Raw genomic sequence first — 23237 nt, 5'->3', positions numbered from 1 at the left:
AAATCACATATTGAAAACCTGGTTTCCAAACTGAAAATTAAATTGGGGTTATTTTTTAGAAACAAATCCTGTTTCTCCCTCCGGACGAGGAAACATTTGATTTCAACAACTTTTTTTTTTACCTTTATTTGATTTCGGTGATCTGCTCTATATGAATGCACCTGACCAGTGCCTAAAGATGCTGGATACTGGTTACCATTGTGCTTTACGTTTCATTACTGGCTGTGGAAATCTGGTTCAGCACTGTACCCTGTATGCTGCTGCTAAATGAACATCTCCCTATGTCCGCAGACTTTCCCATTGGTCGGCTTTTATATATAAATCGCTCCTTGGACTGGTTCCTTCGTATCTGTGTGCATACATGTGTACAAACCGCAATCAATATGGCCTGTTCTACAGATGTTGGTCCCAAAGGTTAGAACGGAGATAGGCTAAAAAAAGCTTCTAAATATGCTAGTCCTTCTTCCTGGAATAATGTACAGAAGGACCTGAAACTGTCAGAGCTGGTTACTACTGTACGGGGGAATTTAAGTCCATTTTAAAGGATCGACAAAGTGGCACTATATATAGGTCGATGTGATTGCTCTTGAATTTCTCACTGAATTGTTTTGAAATTGACCTGTTTGTGTGTTCTAGGAATTTTTTTGTGTTGCATACAAACTGGATGTCATGCTCCTTCACTTGTGGTGTGTGACTGTTGTATTTTGTCTGCCTGTATTGTTTGTTTTTATTGTTCTAACAATGTCTGATGAATTGGAATAATGTGAGCAGTTCATTTCCTACAGTCAGTTTCCATCTGTGAATGAATGAAATTCATTAAAACTTGTTCTAAATATTTATTCTATTAAAGTATTATAGAAACTATGGTTCTCAGAATTGAGCTGTAGTGGTCAAAGAGCAGGATTTCATCAGCCCCAGTTGTCCTTGTGGTGCATTGGAGGTTAAATCAATGGAGATTATACTATTTACAGTATGCTGAGCTGTTGTGACACAATGAGCTTGTTTGTGATGTGTGTGAGCGAGTTAGAGGTTGAAAGTGTATGTACTCACTTTATGTTTGTATATATGCACAATTTAAAGTGTGTGTGTGTGTGTGTCCGGTGTGTGTGTGTGTGTGTGTGTGTGTGTGTGTGTGTGTGGGGGCGGGGTGGTACTAGAGGTCCAGGACGGGGGCACAAGGCTTTTTCTCTGAAAGCACACTGTAATTCTCTCTGTATTTACTTCAAGCCCGGTCAGGATGAGAACAGCACTGTTCATTGTTTGTCTCCTTCCTGCGCTGACAGTGATCGTACAGACGACACCAGGTAAGAACACACTTAATTTTAACCTCATATCAGGGCAGGACATTCTGATGCACCAGCCATATAGATAACAAATGCATAGGTCAACTATACACAATGTTCTAATACCTTAGCAGCCCAAAGGAATGTTAAGAACAATCTTACACAAATGCATTACATAGACTAAGAATAACCATATTGACATTAAGACTAAAAAGGAACCCTGTTCACATTGTCAACTTTTCTTAAGATACCAATAACAGCCTTGTTGTAGCTTGTCCATTGTATGGGAGTTTTTTTGAAAGGCTTCCCTGAAACAATACCTGGATTAAGGAATTTCCAAACCCATCCAGTAATCCCTGGACTGACAATGCAGTTTTGTTTTTTTTGCAATCACTTATATGCATGTTTCAATGCTAAAAGTACACTTTTTTAAAACCAGCGGTGGAAGAAGTATTCAGATGTTTTTGTACAAAAGTTGTTAGGGACACTGTGTATGTGCTGCATGTGGGGAACTGTACAGATACACCATGCAGAAATGGAGATACAGTACATGCAGTATCAGACGAAAATTAAAAAAAGAATGAAATAATGCACCCACCCATGGGTCATTTCAACGCTCTACCTGTAACCTGACTGAGTTAGACAATCAGTCACAGTCAGCATGTCTGAATCCACTCTTTGTTTCTCAAAGTCTCGTTATTGTTCAGTGGCAACACAGTGCAGACTTTTCAAATCAATCTACACTTTCATTCACATTATTAAACAACAATAACATAACTTTGAGGTTAATCAAAACAGGCATGCTCACGGTGATGGATTACCTTATTCAAGCAAGTTTCAAGACTGCAAGGCAACTTTGATGTTCAACACATTCAGAAATCGAAAAATGCTTTTCCTTTGCAAATTATTCAAGTGTGCTATTAGTATACTTATTTTAAACTTAGAATAAGAGAGTATGCTTTCAGTTGACTTTTTATGTACTTATCAGAGATATACTTAATTATACTTGGCGGATACTGACAAGTATACAGTAAAGTCTAAGTATACTTGGCTTATACTTGTACTTAATCTTTTGAACGAGATATACTTCAGAAAAGTATGATTAAGTATTCTTGCCTTATAGGCCTACAGAAAGGAATACTTGGCCTGTAGTTGTGCTTACTTTTTAGTAACCTAATAAAGTGGTTAAGAATTTATAAATAAATGTTTTGATATGAATTTACTTCATGGCATGTGAGAAAATCATTTCATAAACTAAAAAGTGGGCTACAAGTATATAACTATTAAACTATTTAACAGTATACCTATTCACTTGTAGTATAGTTCATAGTATAGTTGCACAAAATGCAATTGTAATGTAAACTAGTTGTGTACTCAAAGTTGACTGTTCTTACACTTAAAGTGTACACTTAAGTGGGCCAATTTAGTCCCAAGAAGTATTGAATTAGCACGCTTACAAGTATACTACTAATACATTGATATTAGTATACATAAAGTATACTTCGGGGGACATATACTTTAACTTTACTTAAGTATACTTCTTAAAATAAACTTGAAGTATACTACTTTTTCGTAGTAGGATTGGGAAATGGTCGGCAGTAATCTCAAATAAACATTGATTGTAACCTTGCTGCTGTGGTCCTTTAACACACCCACACATACTGTATCTGTATCTTCAGCAGGGAGCGTTGACCCTGTGGTATCTCTGAAAGATGGCCGAATCAGAGGGGGATACATTACGGTGAAAGGCACAGAGAGGAGGGTGAAGCAATACCTGGGAATCCCCTTTGCCCGGCCCCCAGTGGGGCCCCTCCGCTTGGCTGCTCCACAGGATACAGAGCCCTGGGAGGGGGAGAGAGACGGCACCCACCAGCCTCCCATGTAAGACTGGGTGACTACTGAAGCACCAAAGGGCAAAGACCATGACAATATTTGAGGAACTGTTTTTTTTCTCTCTGGAAGACACACACTTCTCTCTCTCTCTCTCTCTCTCTCTCTCTCTCTCTGTGTCTCTCTTTCTATTTCAGGTGTATCCAGGATCCAGACATAATTGTGAATCTTTCTAGGACCATGTCAATGCAATACACCCCACCAGAGCTCTCAGAGGACTGTCTGTATCTGAACGTATACACTCCAGCTGAGGCAGCAAAGGGGGACAAACTCCCGGTGGGTTAAACAGACAGCGTGTATATACTGTAGAGGCAGTGACAAAATAACACAATCTCCTTACAGTGTAAATGCAATCCAGTAAATCAGCCCTGCATTAAAGGCCACATTTGTGAAGGGAGAAAGTAACTCATGATATTGTTGGAGCGGACTGAATTCTAAATGTGAGACGTTCATGTTATTTTGTCCACCCTCCTGTCTTTATGCAGAGTATAGAACTGTCCATTGTGTAATGTCAAATGTGTTGGCTGCTCATTAACTTTGTTCAAACGGAGCTGTTCGATTTTAACACAGAGTTACGAGACAGTGGTTGGTTATTTCAGCTTGGTTAGCTTGTTAGCTTGCTTTGTTGGTGTAGATGTGATGCTGCTTCTGTTCATTATTCAAATTAAGACACATCCTTGGTCTGATGATTCTGCTTACCACTTCATATTACTTCAACACTTATCAACTGTCAGTTTATCAACTTTCAGTGCTTGCAGTTTAAAAACTATTAAACTAGTAAGTAAATGCACTTTCAGAAACTATAAAGTGGGCTACAAGTATACACAAGTATACCTGCAGTATAAAAACTATTAAACGAGTTGACTGAGAGTATACTTTAAAGTGCACTTTCAGAAACTAAAGAGTGGGCTACAAGTATAAAACTAGTAAACTATCAGTATACTTATAGTGTAGTTGCAGTACAAAATAAAACTTAGGTGTAAACTAGTTGTGTACTCAATATGTATTATTCTTACAATTAAAGTACACTTAACATTATACTTTTATAAACTAAAAAGTGGGCTAATTTAGTCCCAAAAAGTATTAAAGTAGTACACTTACAAGTATACTACTTTACATTGATATTAGTATACTAGTATAGGTATATTAGATATTAGTATAGGATACTACTATACTTACATAAAGTATACTTGGGAAATATATACTTGAACTTTACTTATGTATACTTCATAAAATAAACTTGAAGTATACTTCTTTTTCGTAAGGGTATAACCAAATGACACTTCAACTACTTTCAGTGCTTTCTAGTCAACTAGAAGTCTCAACTGCTTTCATCTCTTATTCGTTAACAGTTCAATGGCTTTATAATCTTACTCTTCAGAGAGTTGAAAATCTTTCAGCCATTACACTTCAACATACACTTCAACTACTTTTAGTGCCCACATCCTGCTGTAGCTACAATGATGCTTATGCAATCACATACTGTAGAACACAAAGTGTTTTATAGACATACTCCACGTGACTCTAAACAGTACAGTTTTGTAAACAAAACTATTGATCTCGGTTTATAATGGGCCGGTGAAATTTGTTTCTAATGCATCACAATGTAGGCGATGCATTCATTCATTTCATTTCAAAATTTATTTCGAACATGTAAAATAAAAAAAATACAAAATAAAAAAAGAGATTGATCATACAAACAAGTGGACAGACAGTAAAAAGTAATATTTACATACAATGAAAAGCATAAACAAAAGAAATTGTCAAACACTTGAGGCCTTGGTTTACATATTCGAAAATGAGTGAGAAGAAGTATACAAACTTATTTAATCCCACCCGTTCTCCATAAGTCATTCATTGATAATTAACCAGCTTCCTTATTTAGCTAAACATATACTCTAATTTATTTTCATAAACTTGTCTAAATATAATAATTATTACTTTTTATCTCTGTCGTACAAAAATATAAATTAATTACTGATATAATTATGCTTATCAAAATATAAATTCATTATCAATCAAGAATACCAATTCATTACTTATAAATGTATCTTAATAAAATATACAAATTCATTACTTACATATTTATCTTAATCACATTGACTAGTTGTTATCTTTTTGTATATGCGCATATTATTATTTATAATATACAATACGCACATGCAATACAATATGCAATATATATATATATATACAATACACAGCATCCGACCATGCATATAAAATACAATGTAAAATATGATGATTATATATTATTCTTATACACATACATACAGTATATATACACAAACACAAACAGATATACAAATACATATACTGTATATACATATACATACACACATACTGCATATTGCACATACACATACTGTACATACATATATACACATATACTGTATACACATATACATATGTACATGAACACATAGATACACATACTGTACATACCAACACATATGCATACACCTACATACCCAAAATCAAATATCTAAAAATGTACATTATTCTTTAAAGATAAAAAAGAGGAAGATAGACTAAGAGAGAATAAATATTGAGTAACCAAATAAATAAATAAATAAATAAACAGCACTACAAACGCATAACAACCGGTTGTAAATGTCTGTGTGGAGAGGTCAGCTGTGAACAGCAGGCTCCTGTCTTGTGTGTCATCAGGTGATGGTGTGGATCCACGGAGGAGGTCTGGCAATGGGTGCAGCTTCTCAGTATGACGGCGCTCCATTAGCTGTTTATGAAAACATAGTGATGGTTATTATTCAGTATCGCCTCGGCATTCTGGGATTCCTGAGGTAAGGGATTGTGGTGCTCATCACATTTCTGTCTGGTTTCAAATGAAGAAATCAATATCCACAGTATCACAGTGAAATGATTCTCATCCAAAGCAAGTTTCTTGACTTTTTTTCTGTTCCAAAGCACCGGAGACGAGCATGCTCAGGGCAACTGGGGTTTCTTGGACCAGCTAGCAGCCCTGAGATGGGTGCAGGAAAATATTGAGGCCTTTGGCGGCGATCCACAAACTGTCACAATCGCTGGAGAATCTGCAGGAGGCATCAGTGCATCCACACTGGTAAAGAAAACTAATCACTGGAAGAAAACATGGAAACCTCTACATCAATACATTTTTAACATATTTAGGTAACCCAGATCTGTGCTAATTTATGAGTGCATCTTGAATTTATTATTTATCATGTCATGTATCACTCCTTATGTACAGACTCTGTCTCCACAAGCCAAAGGACTATTTCAGAGGGCAATTTTTCAAAGTGGAGTGGCAATACTTGGGACCTTCACTACATCACATCCTTTGCGTCATGCCAAGGTACTGTAATAAGTAAACTGAGTAAATTCCCATATGAAAAAGTAGTATACTTCAAGTTATTATTATGAAGTAAACTTGAAGTAAAGTTCAAGTATATTTCCCAAGTATACTTTATGCAGTAAGTATACAAATATCAATGTACTAGTAATATACTTGTAAGGGTACTACTTCAATACTTCTTGGGACTAAATTGGCCCACTTTTTTAGTTTATAAAAGTATACTTTTAAGTGTACTTTAAGAGTAAGAATAGTAACTTTGATTACAACTAGTTTACATCTAAGTTGTATTTTGTAAAGCATGCTATACTATGAAGTGAACTATACTACAAGTGAACCTATAGGTATATATATATATATATATATATATATATATATATATATATCAGCAACACAACTATCACACCCCCATAGATACTGCTGGATGTATGGATCTTTTGTGCAATGGGCAAAAAGATAAGTAAATTTTTATAGCAACTTTCACGTCTACCAGAGTAAAATAGGTTAGGGTTTTCACTTTTTATAGAGAATTGTTGTATCTGGATATATTTATTTAATGTATTTGTCATTTTTATTAATCTCTTCCTTATACCTAGTTTGTTGCCAACCTTACTGGATGTGACCGCAGCAGCACAGAGGAACTGGTCCAATGTATGAGGGGAAATAGTAAAGATGAGCTAGTTGGTGCAACTAAAAAGGTAAATGGTCTTGTGAAGGCATGCAAGCAAGTGTTATAGATGTGTTTAACCTCTGGGACCCGCAATAGACCCGTTTTTGTCTTTTTTAGGGGGGTACAGGAGGTCTTTAGGGGGAGATAGCAGGTCAACAGTAGATGTCACATAGAAGTGGTGTACATCATCTGAAAGCTGGGAACCTGAAAATCAATTTGAGATGCAGCTCAGCACTGTGTGTCAAGTTCATAAATCGGAAATAAACATGAATTATTAATCAATTAATTATTTAAAATGAATTCCCATGCTCTATTATGTCTCATACGTTGTTGCAGCAATTTCTGGGTTGATAACATTTGTTACACAGACTTAATGCTAAATTTAACCACTTTTTTACCCCTTGTGAATTGATAAAAATGATCAATAATCCCTCCAAAATACCACATTAAGACACCAAGACCTTGAAGAACACCATAGAAAAAGCCATGCTGTGATTTGGGATCAAAAACTTTTGACATTTAGAGATTTCTGCAGGAATTGCATTTATCGGCGATTAGATGGCGAGCACTTCTGTTCTGTAAACTGCTCAGAAACCCCTTTATTGTCAATCTAGCTAGGAAAGCCATCCATCCTCTCAATGCTCTAGGTCTTTAGTTTGTGGCTGTAAAGTTTCATGAGGCTGTGATTATCCTAGAGGTCACCACAGGTCATTTTATACAGTGAGGTCAAGTTTAAAAAAATGGTCTCACCACAATGAAATGTCTCCTATGGGTACTAACATCATCACACAGGAATACAATTGGATCCACAAGAGTCTCAGCTTTACAGTGATACCCAATTTATGTAATTCAAGACTGTTTAGGGACCCTAGTATGCAGAAATATTCAAATACACCATTTTAGAATAGGTGATAATGACACATTTATACTGCATGAAAAAAAACTGCATGTGATTATCATAAAGTGGGCATGTCTGTAAAGGGGAGACTGGTGGGTACCCATAGAACCCATTTTCATTCACATATCTTGAGGTCAGAGGTCAAGGGACCCCTTTGAAAATGGCCATGCCAGTTTTTCCTTGCTAAATTTTAGCCCAACTTTGGAGCGTTATTTAGCCTCTTTCCCGACATGGTTTTTCTAGTTTCATATGATATCTGTGTCTTCACTCTAGCCCTAAAACTGAACCTGCTAGAGCCTCTGAAAGACAGTAAAGTCAATCGGGATCCCATGGGTCTCAGGGGGTTAATTTGATTGTGTGTTTTATTGCATTTCCTGGATCATTTTGTCATTACAGTGTAATTCAAGTTAAATTAGGAGGCCAAATCTAGCTAGAAAAACTTCTAATTTTACTAAGTTTATCTGTGTGTCTCCAGATGAAAGAGCACTGGATTAACCTAGACCAAAATTTTACATTTTAAAAAGTGTGGATTACTGCAATCCAGATGACAAATCTTAAATTATTCAACCTAAAAAGAAACCAGCTGTAAATATCACACGGTGCTGGTGAACAAACTAATAGAAACCTCACCCAGAAGGGGATTTTAATTTCAGATGAAAATTTCAAGTGTCAAGGCTAACTATAGCCACCAGATGGCAGCCTGTGAACACCCTTGGCTGGTAAACACCCATTGAAAGTTTGGTTTACCTTCATCATCCACAAAGTTGTATCGATGCTCACCAGCAGTGAGTTCTGTCTTGTGTTTAGATGAAACTTTACCTGGGAGGCGTGGTGGACGGCGTGTTTCTGACTGACACAGCAGAGGAGCTTCTCAAGAGGAAAGAAGTGTTGAAGGTTCCAGTGATGATGGGAGTAACCAACCATGAGTTTGGATGGATCCTGCCTCAGGTCACACAGTTCTCAATGCTTTCAGACATAATATACTTTACCCAGCCTCTGTGACAATTCCAGTACTCCTATTATTTATGTCAGTGTCACTCAATCCTCAGATCATCTCTTTTTCTGAAAGGAATTTTGGTGGTTGTCTTTATCTTGAAGGATTTGTACTTCTTCTTGAACCGATTCTGTTTCATGCTGATCACAGAGCTTCGCCCCTCCTGGCTGGGAGAACGGCATGAACAGAGAGGCTGTGCTGGCAGTGGTGAACATGTTCAATCCTACAGGGGTGAGCTCCATGGTAGCTGTTGCTGCTTGTTGATGATAATGATTGATTGATTGATTATAACTGAAGCTAGAGAGTTGGTTTTTATATGTTTCATTTTAAAGCTGCAGTGGGTAGAAATGGAGCAAATATGATTAAAGTAAGTTATTTTTATAAAACGGTCACTATATCCTGACAGTAGTGTATGAGACAGGTAATCTGAAAGAAATCATGTTCCTCTGTGTCCTCCTGTGTCCTCCTGTGTCCTACGGTGCTTTTAATGGCATCTGCAAGATTTCCCAGACCGGAGGAAAACAACCAATCAGAGCTGATCTGGAGTCTGCCGTCCAGCTGCCGTCTCTGAGCAGCTGTCAATCACTCGCAAATTCCGACCAAACGGTCAAACTAGGCAGCGCTGATCAAATATGAATCAATATTCTAAATCTGACTGTCCAACCTTCCTCCCTGTTCCAGGCCTCCTTTGCCAACAGCCTCATCGTTGATGAATACATGAAAGACGCTAAAACACCGGAGGAGATCAGAGACGCATTCACTGAAATCATAGGAGACCTGCTGATGACGCTGCCTGTCGTCAAGGTGGCCGGATACCACGCAGGTGAGAAGGTGCACGGCACAGAGAGAGCATCTTGACACCTCTGTAAATAAATGGAAACAAATGTGACTTGTTTGTGTCACACACAGAAGACTAATTGATTAAAGGCCCGTGTCGGAGGACATTCTGCCAATGTTGGTGCAATTTGCTGATTACTTGATGCTCCATTAATTTTATCTTAAAGTGGAAGTGAAATGTTCAGCCAAGTTAAGCTGCTTTACTAAATGGATTTCCACTCTGATGAACAATTATAGCAAACATGACAAATGTCAGCATTTAAAAGAAAAAAGCAGCTTTGTTTCATCTTTTCTGCAGCTTTTGTGGTGAGAGCGCCGCAATGTTGCAGTACTCTAACCTGTGATGTCACCAGGTTGGTTGACTCGGCTGAGTTACAATGATGTCACAGACTAGAGTACGGCAACATGGCGGCGCTCTTGTCACAAAAGATGATACAAAGCTTCTTCTTTCTTTTAAATGCTGACATTTATATATATATTTTATTTGTTATATAATTGCAGTGGAAATTAATTTAGTAAACCTGCTTAACTTGGTTGAACGCTTCACTTCCACTTTAACTTTGTATAAGGAACACCTCATAGAGTTCCTACTTCACCCTGTACTGAACAACGATCATTACCTGCAAGGAGTTGATCTTTGACCTTCATCTCACAGCCCAAGCATATACCTCTTGTCTTTTATCTCCTTGGTGTATTTAGATGCGGGCGTTCCAGTTTACATGTATGAGTTTGTATATCGTGCTGAGATACACAAACACACCAGACCCAGCTTCGTGAAGGCAGATCATGCGGACGATGTCGGCTTCATGTTCGGTGGATGTTTCTGGAATGGACATATAAAAATCATAGGTAGGTAATAATATATATCTGTAGATTACGGGCTCCTGCTCCTGTCTTTTCTCAGTGACGAAGTTGTATGAATATCAGACATTGCCACTTCATGCCCAACTTCTGGGACTTGGTGGAATAAATGAAGGAATGAATGGGATCAGGTGGCTACAACATAATAGCACTGAAGTGACTTCAGATCACAGTTCATGGGTATCAGTGTTTGATTTTGTGATTCAACTCCTCCTGTCCCATCTTCAGGCAACATTACCAAGGAGGATGAAAGTCTTTGTAGGACCATGATGGCATACTGGGGCAGTTTTACCCGTACTGGGTGAGTAAGCACTGAGAACAACAATATCATTAAAGCTGCACTAATCAGCATTTTTATATTAAAGCTGCAGTGGGTAGAAATGGAGCAAATATGATTTAACAAAGTTATTTTTATAAAACGGTCACTATATCCTGACAGTAGTGCATGAGACAAGTAATCTGGAAAAAAATAATGTTCCTCTGTGTCCTCGATGTCCTCCGGTGCTCCTAATGGCATCTACAAGATTTCACAGACCGGAGAAAAACAAGCAGTCAGAGCTGATCTGGAGTCTGCCGTCCAGCTGCCGTCTATGAGAGCAGCTGTCAATCACTCACAAACTCCGACCAAGCGGTCGAACTAGGCAATGAGGATCAAATATGAATCAATATTCTGTTACTGTGATGCCTTTTTCTCTCCTCAAATGTTTTCAGAAACATCTTGTAGTGTACTGTTTAACTGTAAAATGAGAAAGTTGGTGACTCGGCAGCCATGTTGAAATCATGGATGTATAAAGAGAACTGGATACAGCGTTGGAGGCGGGGCCCCGTTCATTCCTATGAAAGTTGCTAAGTGGCGCATGAAGCCAAAATGGCTCGACTTCCGTCTGGAAAAGTACCCGGATCTTACGGCGATCTTCCACATCCATTGAACCATCGGACATGCGCAGTAGCGTCCGCTCGGTCCGTGACTCAGTCACGGGCTCACAACGTCACGCGGTCGTCACGGCTTGCACTGTCGTCATTCACATGAACAGAGGAAGGGAAATAACTCTAGATTCATCTATTAGTGCATTTTACAACTTTAAGGACCTAATGATTTAAATAAGGACTATTTGAGTGTTCATACTGGGAAGTTGATTCACCTGAAATTAAATCAGTAGCAAACCTATGTATAGACAGCCCTAATGTCTGTGGCTGTCGTGTTTGTATATCTCTTCAGCTCTCCCAGCAGTGCTGGCGTCGTCAGTTGGCCTCAGTATGACAGGCAGCAGCAGGAGTACATGGAGCTGGGCCTGACGCAGACGGTGAAACAGAAACTGAAGGAGGACAGGATCCATTTTGCTACTGTCATCCTCCCTCAGAAGCTCCAACAGTTAGCAGCAGCAGCAGCTGCAGCAGCAGCCAAACCTGGAAACTGATCTCTGCAAGCTGTCATGTTTATATTGGTCCCAATTTTGAGAGGTTTTATGCTTCCTCACCAAAACTAACTAGTATAATGTTAATTACTGCCTTCACCCCTTTATCTCTATTTTAGAATATATTTACTTACTTCTTTTGCAAGTCTTCATATTCCATGCATGTATCTTTTTTGACATGTATTTTGTAAAATAGCTGAAATTAAAGGAAACCCTTCATTGCAAAGAAAAACATGTGTGTCTTGTTAAACCCATAGACATATATACATAGACGCCGCATTGGACGCTTCAGCCCGTTGCGGCAATACATCAACATTGGCGCCATATTGGACCTGGCAAGACTGGCCTGTAACCCTATACAAGTGAACGGGGGGCAGCTGTTATTCTGGATAAAAAGCACTATAACGTCTACATTTCTCAACCGATTTCAATGAGTTGTTATTATATTAAAAGATTTATGATCTACGAGGAGAAGAAACATAGAGTTTTGTCTCCAGTTACTTAGAATCAGGATAGTTGAGCTATAATCGCTGCTAGATGCTCGGGAGACGAGTGTGTACCGTAGGCTGACATGAACTGAGTTACTGACGTGATAGAAAATAATTCATTTATCAGAAGGAATTGTTAAAACTCACGTTTGTCAAGTATGGCTTTGGCTTATTTTCCCTGTTTAAGGTTACTTGTAAAGAGGTCCCTGTATAATATAATACAATATAATATAATATAATATAATAAAATTAAATGTCTTCCTCCATCTTAGCGATCATGCTTTCCATCTATAGGCTACCACTAACACTGCTACTACAATTACTATTATGTACTTACTAATTAGAGCAATCAAAATAACAGGCAAATAGTAGTACATAAATAAATAATGATAACAATAAATATTAGTATAATAATAATGTTATGATCTGAATTTATTAAATAATGGTGATAATACAAAAAATATTTTAAAAATAATCTAATAGTGTTATTGTAAACCAAGACATGCCATCACTTTTATTGTTTGCAATATTAGACACATATTGTTTTTGATACGTATCGTACATTTCATGTTTTAAACACGTATATATCATGTTAGATATGAACATCAATCGATCAGCTTACAATAACGAACGTTACTCGCAGCTGTCAGAGCATTTGATTTATTGATTGCTGTCGGGATGTAATGAGAATTTCAACAGATATAACAAAAAATGTTTTTGAAGAACACTACCAACTTAATCTTAATGCCCGATTAAAGAATAATACTGTATATCATATACTCCTACTCCTTGAAGTTGGACTTAATATACACTGAGACATTTGGGCTAGTTAAGTCCAGCTACCTATTCTGAGACATTAGATAAACGCTGACCCGGGTCATCAGGATTAAAAACAAAAGGGGGATTTCCTTTCACAAACCACTTCACTTTCACTTTCAAATAGACGCTTTTATTTGAGGAGATTAATAGACGTGAAACAAATCCTTCAGTATCATCAAATATAATCAGTAGCAGCAAAATCTGGACCTCTGTCTATGTAAACCTTGGATATCTGTGACTGTTTGGTGGTTAATTGTATAGTTACTTAACCACCATTCATGTGAGGAATCAGTAGTAAAGTGAGCAGCTCAGTTAAATGCCCGTTTGATTAAGGAATGTGCAAACGTCCAGGTTCAGGTGACAGATTTGATCCAGAGCACTGTAACATTCTGTTCTATAGGGTCACATCATTATTGTTATATTTTACTGCACACAAGATACAATTTCTGTTTATTGATTTAACTGAGGTAACTTGTGAAGAAGTTTAAATATTTAAATGCACTTACAAATCAATATAAGAATCCTAATTCCACAATGCAAAATGTAACCTGGATAAAGTGAAATTAAAACCGTTGTTCACAAAACAACTTTCCCTAAATAGCCTTTTCCTAACAGACAGCAATGTTGTAGCCTGTTCAACATCTATTTAATAAATCAATATTGCTACATATTGAGGTAAGAGGCACACTTTTCATTCATTTATTACGTCCTCCCTCTTAAATCACGTCTCATCTTCAGTCCACTTTCTAGTTCACTCGCCAAGAATAGAAGTGCAAGACGAGCGAAAGGAACACCGTAACACTGACGCAGTGCAACAGTGTCACAACATGGACCTGCAGAATGATTTGTAACTGTTCATAGGATTGCTCAACCATTCATGATGATGATGATGATGATGAACGGTGAGTTTCTAATCGTCTGGTGGAGAATTCACTCGACCTTCCCCCAGGTCTCTTCTTTGAATTTTCACAAATATGCCGTTTTTAGGTCCCAGAGTGCTTGCCGACTTTAACTCGAGAGGAACCTGCACAAAGAAAAGAAAAGCATATGTAAAAGCAACATCCTCCATATATTTTACATGTGTTCTAAATGTAGGATTACTTACATTCATAACCACATATGTTAATAGCTGACAGATGCATATTGAATTTTGACCATTATATCATAAGTCATTGGTTAATTTGTGCAAATTACAGCAATCTCAAATGTCTAATAAAAGCCATACATATTATTGATAATTATATATGCAAAAAATACAGTAATATGGATCGTCCAAGCAGCTTTTGCCCGCCCCAACACTGAGGAGGAAACGGCTACACACTCTGCTTTGTCTTTTTGGATTGTCATATGTTGGTAAAACCTCAAAGCAACTACAATAAGTGAACATAACATATCAGCTGTGACTACACTCTGTCCGTTCCCTTATTTCTTGATTGATTTATTTACACAGATGCTTTAATATTTTAATTTATTTTTAATAATATAACCAATGAGTGCATGATGACGGTGTGTTAATAAATCATCAGCTACAAAAGGTGGACCGGCTGATTTTCAAATGCACATGCGTAGTGTGTACATGCTGTCTTCTGTGTGTATGAATCGTTTCTAAGACTCGAAAAGTGTCCGACCCACCTTGGTCTCCGAGCAGGCCACGATGCTGAACCTGCGGAACAGACGCACTAGAGCCATTTTGATTTCCAGCTGGGCGAGCCTCATTCCCACGCAGTTACGGGGACCGGCCCCGAACGGCAGGTATACGAATGGATGTCGACTGGCCTTGGCCTCTGGTGTGAATCTGGAGATCAACCACAAGTTATATATTTTGGATGAATTAAAAGCAGTAGAGAATAGGAGTCAATCAGTATTAAAATAGTGTGTTTCATTTAGGGCAATGCAGGGATTTTACTACCTTCGTTATAGTTGTGTACTACTAGATTCAGGTGATATTGAAGCACAAGGAGTAGGCACTATAGTTTTGTCTTATTTACTGTAAGAACAGCCTCCTACCGCTCAGGGATGAACCTCTCGGGCTCTGGCCAATGCTCTGGGTCTCGGTGGAGGAAGCCCGCTGGGATCTCCAGCGTCGCTCCTTTAGGGAGGGACTGGCCGTTCACCACACAGTCCTGGTCGATGTCTCTCGCAAACCTTTGTTGGACAAAATACCATGGATGCTGACAATATCACATCTTTCAAATCCCTCCTCAAAACCCACCTGTTTAAACTGGCCTACTCTCTCTAGAACTCATCATCACCCATCCTATGTGTTTGTACAAATATGTCTCTGTCATGTCCTGTTGTTTTTATATTGTTTTATCTGTCAATGTTTTAACAGATTTTTGTAAGGTGTCCTTGGGTGTCCAGAAAGGCGCCACTAAATAAAATGTATTATTATTATTATTATTTTATACACCTAAATTAATTTGTTCCTTCTTTATTCCATGTTAATTCCTGTATGATTAGTATAAACATAACAACAAATATTCTGTATGTATGCACAGAAATAAGTGAACTTTTTCCTTGTGACAGTACTAAATTTAATAAAAATCTTTTATCCTCATTTAATGCTCTTAATTTACCTGAATGCAGGAGGGTAGAGGCGCAATGCTTCACTTATAACCATGTCTAAATACTTCAGCTCCTGGACATTTGTGTAATCTGGTGACTCCTGCAACAAAAGGAAAAATAAGCATATTTTTCAGCATAATTCAATAAAGGTTTTTAACATAAAAAAAGGAAAACAAAAAAAGTGCACTGGATTAGTCTTGCTATGAGATAAATCCACAACTAAAAATCTTATGTTGTAACTGGCTGAAGACAATGAGATCAGGTCAAACCGTGACGCAACACACTCACATGTCTGGTGAAGAAATCATCCACCTCTTCCTGTACTTTGCATTGGCATTCCGGGTGGATGGCCAGGAGGTAGCTGGTGAAGGCCAACGTGTTGCTGCTGGTTTCGTAGCCCGCCAGAATGAAAACAAATGCCTGGCCCACGATCTCATCCTCGGTTATCATCTTTTTCTGTTGACGCCTGGAGGGGGGCTCCTGTGGGAGAGGACGGTCGTCCGGATCAGAGGACGACGGTTGTGTCTGCTGGTTCCTGTGATGATCCGGCTCACCGGCGTGGTTCGCTGTGTCAAAGTGTTCCAAAGACACGCACTCCTTGCTGGTTCGTGCATCCAACATCAGCTGAAGGAAGTCTCTACGCCTCTACACGCAAAACCACCACCACCACAAGAAATTCAATTAAAAAAAACGATGTAAAAATGGAAGATTTCACTGTATTTAAGATTATTAAACGTCCATGAGATTCACCTGTTCAGGCGGCTGCTCCTCTCTCTGCTTGATGATCTTCTGAATGCTGTTGATGAAGAAGTGATTCATCTGATCTCGTCTTTTGTTGGGGATGAGTCCAGCCAGAGGAGCGAAGATGAGTGGAAAAGCAACTGGACGGACAAACCAAATTTGTTGGTGTAACTCTACCTGAAATGCCAACTTTACACACTCGCACATGACAGCGCAATCATTAAATGTATGTTTTTAAGTTTTAAATAAATCTATCAATATCTTTATATTCTATGCTTAATTTTCTTAAAATGTATTGTCCAAATTGACTTGGGAACCCCAGATAATTCCGTGACGAAGATAGTAAACCCTCCGCTTTCTGGTCTATGCTTTAATCATATTTTATTCTTTTGCCTTCATTGCATTCCTAAATATAATTGTCCTATATAAATGAATCAAATGTGATAATTCATATATATATATATATATATATATATATATATATAAATAACAATACAAACAGATTGGACTGACTGAAAAACAGCACGATGGGCCTGAAGAAAGAAAAGTTGAAGAACGCCTGCGCATGGCGGACAAACGGGTCATCTGGGTTGTTCTGAGTGTCCACCTGAGTTGCAAATGCCACGCTGGCAATAACGTCCATGGTGAAGCAGCCAAAACACCTGCAAAAACACACAAATATGAGGACAGAAAGTGACACCGTAATACTAAAAGCCTACGTTCACTGTGTGTGTGATTACTTGTGGATGTCAAAGGCCTCTCCTGACTCAGCGGAGACATCCAAGTTGGTCATCAGGGCATCGGTGGATGTGTTGATGAGCGGAACCATCTACGGGGAAAATATAAAAGAGACAGCGATAACTCGTCACAGCTGCTGAGAAAAAACCTGAAACAATTAGGAAAACGTAACATAACAAACATATAAAGCTCACAAAAAGCCTTTGTAGATGAAAATACTAATCAATACACACACTGAATGAATGAACAGTAACTGCTTCAAAATGGAAATAACATGTGATTCCGTTTGGAAGCAGACATGCAGTAAACACTGTGGGGACGGATATTCTAAGTTACTCCTGGCTGAATTTAAAAAGTATTTATAGAGTGTGACTGAACAGTTGTCATGAAGACATGAAATTTAAAGTAAACAAGCTTCAGTATTTGCAGTTATTAATGAAGAGGAGAACGAACTTCATGAGAGACCCTCCAAAAATCTAAAATTGTGTTTTGACAGAAAAGAGAATTTGGACTTAACAAATGGACCATGAACTCAACACGCCTTGGAAACGTCCCCTATTTCAACAAAGGAGTCCTTCACATCTTCTCCGCTCCTTGTACATGGACTGAGAAGCTGTCTCCAAAATGATGCAGATCTGATATTTACTACAGTTGAAAGCAGTATAGGGCAGCGCCGCCATAAATCCATTAGACATGTTTATCAGCAGCACCAGGCCACCACGCTTCACCCTGAGATCCAAATGACACTCCTCAATAGTTACAACAAATTGGAGTTTAAGTTAGATTTCATTTTATACATTATACAAGTTACAATTTGACCTAAAAAACAAACGGATTTAAATATTTTACAATACAGTTCGTTACAGCTGTGTGTCCTCCAACTCCACACCTCGTCCCCTCCCTCTGTGACAGACAGTAACTTATTAGACAAAACAAATGCTCCCTCAGAGATCTGTGAGCTGTTCTTACAGACATTTATGATCTACTTTTCTAATTGGCAAGTTTCAAGACCACAAAATATCACTCTTTGTCATAAATATCGTCTGATTCTAATCGGGGCCCGCTCAGTGAGCACATTCACATCTCACCTCTTTCATCTTGGCAGCACTGAATGACGGGGTCAGGATGCTCCGCACTCTCTTCCAGCGTTCATTCCTCAGCATGAGCAGACAGTCAGTCATGGGCTTGGTGGCAAAGCGAATAGTCTGCACAGAGAGACAGGAGAGTATACGGGCACAGACGTCTGTTATCATTACACCCTCGAAAATTACGTTACGATCACGAGGGAGCAAAAAGTGTACATGTGCATGTATGCTTTGGTTTCACGTCCTCACCATTCTGTTTGTGAAGCTGCTGAAGTCCCTGACCATCACTTGTCTGAGCATGTCAGGGTCCGCTATCACCACCACCGGTTTCCGGCCCAAATAATACCTAAAATATACCAAGTAGAGTCTCAGTCAAATCAAACGACACTCTCAATGCTGCTGGTTTTTACCAAGCAAGTGTTCATGTGGAAGAAGCATCATTTCATTAGATGCTGATGTACAGTAGAAAGTGTTTCTTCTACTTACCCACAAACTCTGCCATGTGTCTTTATGAGATCATTGAGAGGGTTGAAAAAACCCTGGAAAGAAAATAAGAACAACATCAGAAAGGCCCCAGAGACGCTCTTCTTAAGACTGAAATAACTCCATGTTAGAGACAGATTGATATATGGGCTGCTGTCTTAATGTAAATCAGAGTTTGTACAGTATCAGCTGTATGACTCTGTGGGAGCTGCATATGCAACAGTTTTTCTAGCTTACTTTTTTTAACAAAAGCCTGAAACAAAACCAACAAACTGACGATGATGATGATGGTGAGGAAGGTCTCCCTTCCCATTTCATTTCTCATTTATCTCTGGGACTAAGATCAAGCACTTTCACATTTAGCCTTCAGATAGATTATACAAAACAATCTGCATTGGAAAGATTTAAGGATGGCTTTTGCTATTGAACATGTTTATTCAACATTGGGCTGTAATTTAAAAGAGCAAAGTGATTATAGATGTGTTATTCACAACAACCAGTGCTCCTATTGAGAGACTGGTGATCAATACCCTGACGAGCCAGTAGAGGTCACTGGGTAGTTGAACCAGTGCTGGTAGAAGAGGGAATAACACCAGGTAGGCATCGGTCAGGCCTTCTTAAATGAACCAGAGAACCAGTGCTTTTCAGTGTTTATCAATGTGGAAATGTGACAAAGTTCAGTAATATGTTGTTGAAAGTGGAGGTCACATGACTGCTGGATTTGGGGAGCACAGGAGCACGCTCCCTTGAAACAGGTACAGGTGTGCTGACTGGGCAGCTGACACAGACAGATGCATTGAGTGAGTTCATTCACTGTTTGACCTTTGATTGAGGAGGTTTCCTTTGTTCCTGATTGGGTTGAGAGGGTAGTTTATGCCATTTTTATTTGATATTCCAAGTCATGTTTACAGTTGTCGCTGTGAAGTTGTACATCCAACATCTCTCTAGTTCATTCTGACATTAGTATGACCTATTTAAGTAGGGATGTATTGATGTGAGTCAGAGTCGTTTATTAATTTCTGTATTCTAGAGAAATTAATTTGAATGTATAATTTCTTTCAATTGTGGAAATGAAACTACTCAACTACATGTTACTCTTGAAAAGACAATGGAATAAATGCTTTGAAATGGAACCTGCTGACTGCTTCTCCTTCTGTGCTCATATCAGTTAAGTCAAGCGCAGTGCATTCCTGTAAAACAATGCAGTTGCGTCTACTGATTATCCCTCTTGTTGAACGAGAGCTCTCTCTGTGTGTTTCAGGTCTGCCTGGTCATTCACACCTTGGATTTCAATTAATCATTGGCGCTGTATATCTACTCCCAGATTCAGTGTTTACGTCCTTCTTGGCCCTCGAGCTCTCTTCCGCTGGTGCTGGTGTCCTGTGGTTGAATAATTGATGAAACTCTGTTTTCTGTGATAGATTCTGACACAGCTCTGATAATCCTTGCTACTTTGTTTTTGATAGTCGTGGTGACTTTGTTAAAGAAGCCTCCTGGTAGGAGTTCTCTGTCACTCCCTTTCTCCTGTTGTGTGGCTAGGGTTAGGGAGATTAGTATTGTCTTTTGTTTTCAGTTGAGTAATAGAGTCTTTATTTTCTAGTTAGTGTGGGTTCATCTGTTTGTTGTTTTGGCCTTGGAGACCCTGACACCTTATTTGCTTGCTATATATTTTTTATTAATCATTTTTATGTTAATAAATGGCTCCCTTTGTTACACTTAAAGTGCTTCAGTAGTTATTTTCTTACCGTCAGTCACATCCTTTTCGAAGTTTGGGTAAACTGTTTGTTACTCCTTGTGTTCCCCAAACATCATTAAGGTCATAACAAATGTATTTTTTTTTTCTCACATCAGTGGGTAAAATGTCTTGTAGTCAAAAACTGATTTTGACAGAGGTTAAAGGTTAGAGAATGACCGGTAAAACTCAGTTTGATGGAATCTGCAGCCATATCTTACCTGGCGAAACATGAATATGTTTCCAAAGAAAGGTATTGGCTTTGGGTGTTTGATGCCACATCGAGAAAGGACCGAAAAGGGGCGAACTGAATACCTAACAGACAGAGCACAGAGTTGTGTCGATGAATTAAAATAATAAAAGCAAATACAGTGGAGAATATATAAGAGCAACATTTCCAACATCCCCAAATATTCAGCCCATTGATTTATTAGTCTTTTGCCCTGTTGAACTCTACAGATGTTGACTGATGATTAGTTTTCATTGGAGCACGATCAATCTTCCTGTTAGTTGGTTCCCTGGCTGGTTTAGAATATATTTTCAGGTGCTCCTTTAAGAGCTTCCCCATAATATGCAAATAGGAAACCCAACATGCAGAATAGCAAACATCAGATCTGATGAATGAAGTGTACTGAATATCTGCATTTCCACAAAGTGTGTGCTTTATGTTATTGGTAGATTACTGTATAGAACTGACTTCATTTCCACAGCAGCTGCAGCATCACAAACACACAGAGATTTACAAGTATTTACTCACCAGTAGAGAAGACCCAGAAAGATGATGAAGAGGCTGAGTGTCCAGGACAATCCACTGGTGTTGATGTGGAATACATTTAGGAAGTCAACTACAGCCTCCATAATGTAAAAAACTCCTCTCAGGTCTGTCCTGCCAGCATCAGATCTGTCAGTGCTCCTCGAAAAAGGGAAAATAGGAAGGATTATGTCAGTGTGAAAGATGCTGAATAGGTGTTTATGACACTTTGGTAACCAGTATAAGTATTTTAGCTACAAACTAGGAGTTAAACAATCTTTTCTGTCTCAAGATATTCTGTAGTTTCTTTGAATCATGACAGTACACACAGACCGTTGTCCATAATAAATCCATTCCATCGTAGGAGCACGCACAGCCCCTTAAAGCTATATCGCCCAGTTTATATAAGTCTACAGCTGCTTTTATCTGGATTACCTACCTACAAACCATAAAATGCTGTGACTGAAAGTTTTTTCAGTGATTCAGTGAGTTTTTTTTATTTCATTCATGAGTATATATCTGACAAATTAAAGCCCACACAGTCCTTTTTACCTAATGAAATTCCTTTAAAAGGACCATTACAACCCATAAAATACAGTTTTCACCTGCCAAAAACTGATTGCAGCTCCTACCTTGTGACTGGAAGGTGTTTTCTGTCTCAGAATGATCTGATTTCATTCATGAGGATTATATCTGACAGATTATAGCCCACTCAGTCCTTTTTACTTGCTGAAATTCCTTTAAAGGACCATTACAATCCATAAAATACAGTTTTCACCTCCCAGAAACTGATTGCAGCTCCTTCCTTGTGACTGAAAGTTTTTTTCTCTCTCAGAATGGTTTGATTTCCACATAAAAAAATATTAAAATATATAGCCTACTAAACTCCAACAGAGGACTGGATTTTGCTCTCAGGCTCCTGTAGATTATTTGTTTGGTTGTTTGGAGGACAACTTGTTAATCATTTGTTTTTGCAGCTTTGTGTGAAGCCTTGAGAGAGCTCATCTTCCCTCCTGCATCTTCATTAATGGGGGCATCTGTGTCCCTCCTATCCTCACCTCTGTTTGGCACAAATGCTGCGTTTAGAGCCTGTTAACATGCCACAGATCAATGGAAAAACACTATAATAATATCATTGTTATAGCTAAAGAGCATACCCTTAAACAGCCAACCACATTTAGCCTCATCTTTAAGTTGAAATACAACCTTTTAAACCCGGGCGTCACACTGTGTGATGCTGATACATGTCTACTCGTTCATCTCTCTGCTGCACGTCGTGTAACATGTTCATGCACCATGTCAGCTGTTCATTCTTAAATCTGGTGGAAGTTCACAATGTTATGCTGAAAATGTAATCGAAATCGTGTGTTGGAAACTCACCTCCACTCTCCTCAGTCAGTCCTCACTGTCAATATTATGTCATGAAGTCCTCTTCGTGCTGTCAATAGGTCGCAACACAACAGATCACTGAGGGGCAGACTGCCATCTGCTGTACGGGAGCCTGGAGCAGCCAACACCAGCGCTGCTGCTTCTTCTGCTTCTTCTTTGGTGTTTATTGGCGTTTGGCAAACCGGCTTATAGGTGCATTACCGCAACTTACTGGACTGGAGTGTGGAGCAGGAGATTGGCAGGGGGAAAAAAGAAGAAAAGGGAAAA

General features: G+C 38.6%; 2 protein-coding genes across 3 annotated transcripts; one reads left to right on the top strand and one right to left on the bottom strand.

Annotated features, from left to right (window-relative positions):
• Positions 1-1046: 1046 nt before the first annotated feature.
• LOC141765621 (fatty acyl-CoA hydrolase precursor, medium chain-like) lies at positions 1047-12778 on the top strand. Its single transcript, XM_074631727.1, has 13 exons — positions 1047-1304; positions 2963-3164; positions 3311-3449; positions 5844-5977; positions 6102-6255; positions 6403-6507; positions 7101-7202; positions 8880-9020; positions 9217-9297; positions 9748-9889; positions 10603-10752; positions 10993-11065; positions 11984-12778. Exons 1-13 carry the CDS (start codon positions 1238-1240, stop codon positions 12180-12182), a joined length of 1689 nt encoding a protein of 562 aa, XP_074487828.1. The 5' UTR covers positions 1047-1237; the 3' UTR covers positions 12183-12778.
• An 816-nt stretch (positions 12779-13594) lies between these two features.
• On the bottom strand, positions 13595-23212 carry tbxas1 (thromboxane A synthase 1 (platelet)). Of its 2 annotated transcripts, none has more exons than XM_074631726.1 (14): positions 22962-23212; positions 21588-21743; positions 21052-21145; positions 19102-19154; positions 18865-18961; positions 18619-18735; positions 17533-17621; positions 17306-17454; positions 16802-16932; positions 16340-16696; positions 16063-16151; positions 15494-15631; positions 15119-15281; positions 13595-14510 (listed from the first exon to the last, which is right to left on the bottom strand). In XM_074631726.1, exons 2-14 carry the CDS (start codon positions 21686-21688, stop codon positions 14397-14399), a joined length of 1692 nt encoding a protein of 563 aa, XP_074487827.1. In that variant the 5' UTR covers positions 21689-21743; positions 22962-23212; the 3' UTR covers positions 13595-14396. The 2 variants fall into 2 exon arrangements, with proteins under 2 accessions (XP_074487827.1, XP_074487826.1); XM_074631725.1 differs by having other exon boundaries at positions 21588-21716.
• Between the last annotated feature and the right edge of the window lie 25 nt (positions 23213-23237).

Source organism: Sebastes fasciatus, chromosome 4 (assembly GCF_043250625.1).
Source record: "Sebastes fasciatus isolate fSebFas1 chromosome 4, fSebFas1.pri, whole genome shotgun sequence".
Taxonomy (NCBI): domain Eukaryota; kingdom Metazoa; phylum Chordata; class Actinopteri; order Perciformes; family Sebastidae; genus Sebastes; species Sebastes fasciatus.
This window is presented reverse-complemented; position numbering and strand designations above follow the sequence as displayed.

What these genes read in the sequence shown, in the direction of transcription:
- LOC141765621 (XM_074631727.1), top strand. Translation starts at nt 1,238, where the DNA reads ATGAGAACAGCACTGTTCATTGTTTGTCTCCTTCCTGCGCTGACAGTG. An exon ending in GATCGTACAGACGACACCAG is followed by an intron (nt 1,305 to 2,962) that starts GTAAGAACACAC and finishes CTGTATCTTCAG; the next exon opens with CAGGGAGCGTTGACCCTGTG. An exon ending in GCATCAGTGCATCCACACTG is followed by an intron (nt 6,256 to 6,402) that starts GTAAAGAAAACT and finishes CCTTATGTACAG; the next exon opens with ACTCTGTCTCCACAAGCCAA.
- tbxas1 (XM_074631726.1), bottom strand. Translation starts at nt 21,688, where the DNA reads ATGGAGGCTGTAGTTGACTTCCTAAATGTATTCCACATCAACACCAGT. An exon ending in TTTCTGGGTCTTCTCTACTG is followed by an intron (nt 21,146 to 21,587) that starts GTGAGTAAATAC and finishes TCTGTCTGTTAG; the next exon opens with GTATTCAGTTCGCCCCTTTT. An exon ending in GCCCATCGTGCTGTTTTTCA is followed by an intron (nt 16,933 to 17,305) that starts GTCAGTCCAATC and finishes TTGTCCGTCCAG; the next exon opens with TTGCTTTTCCACTCATCTTC.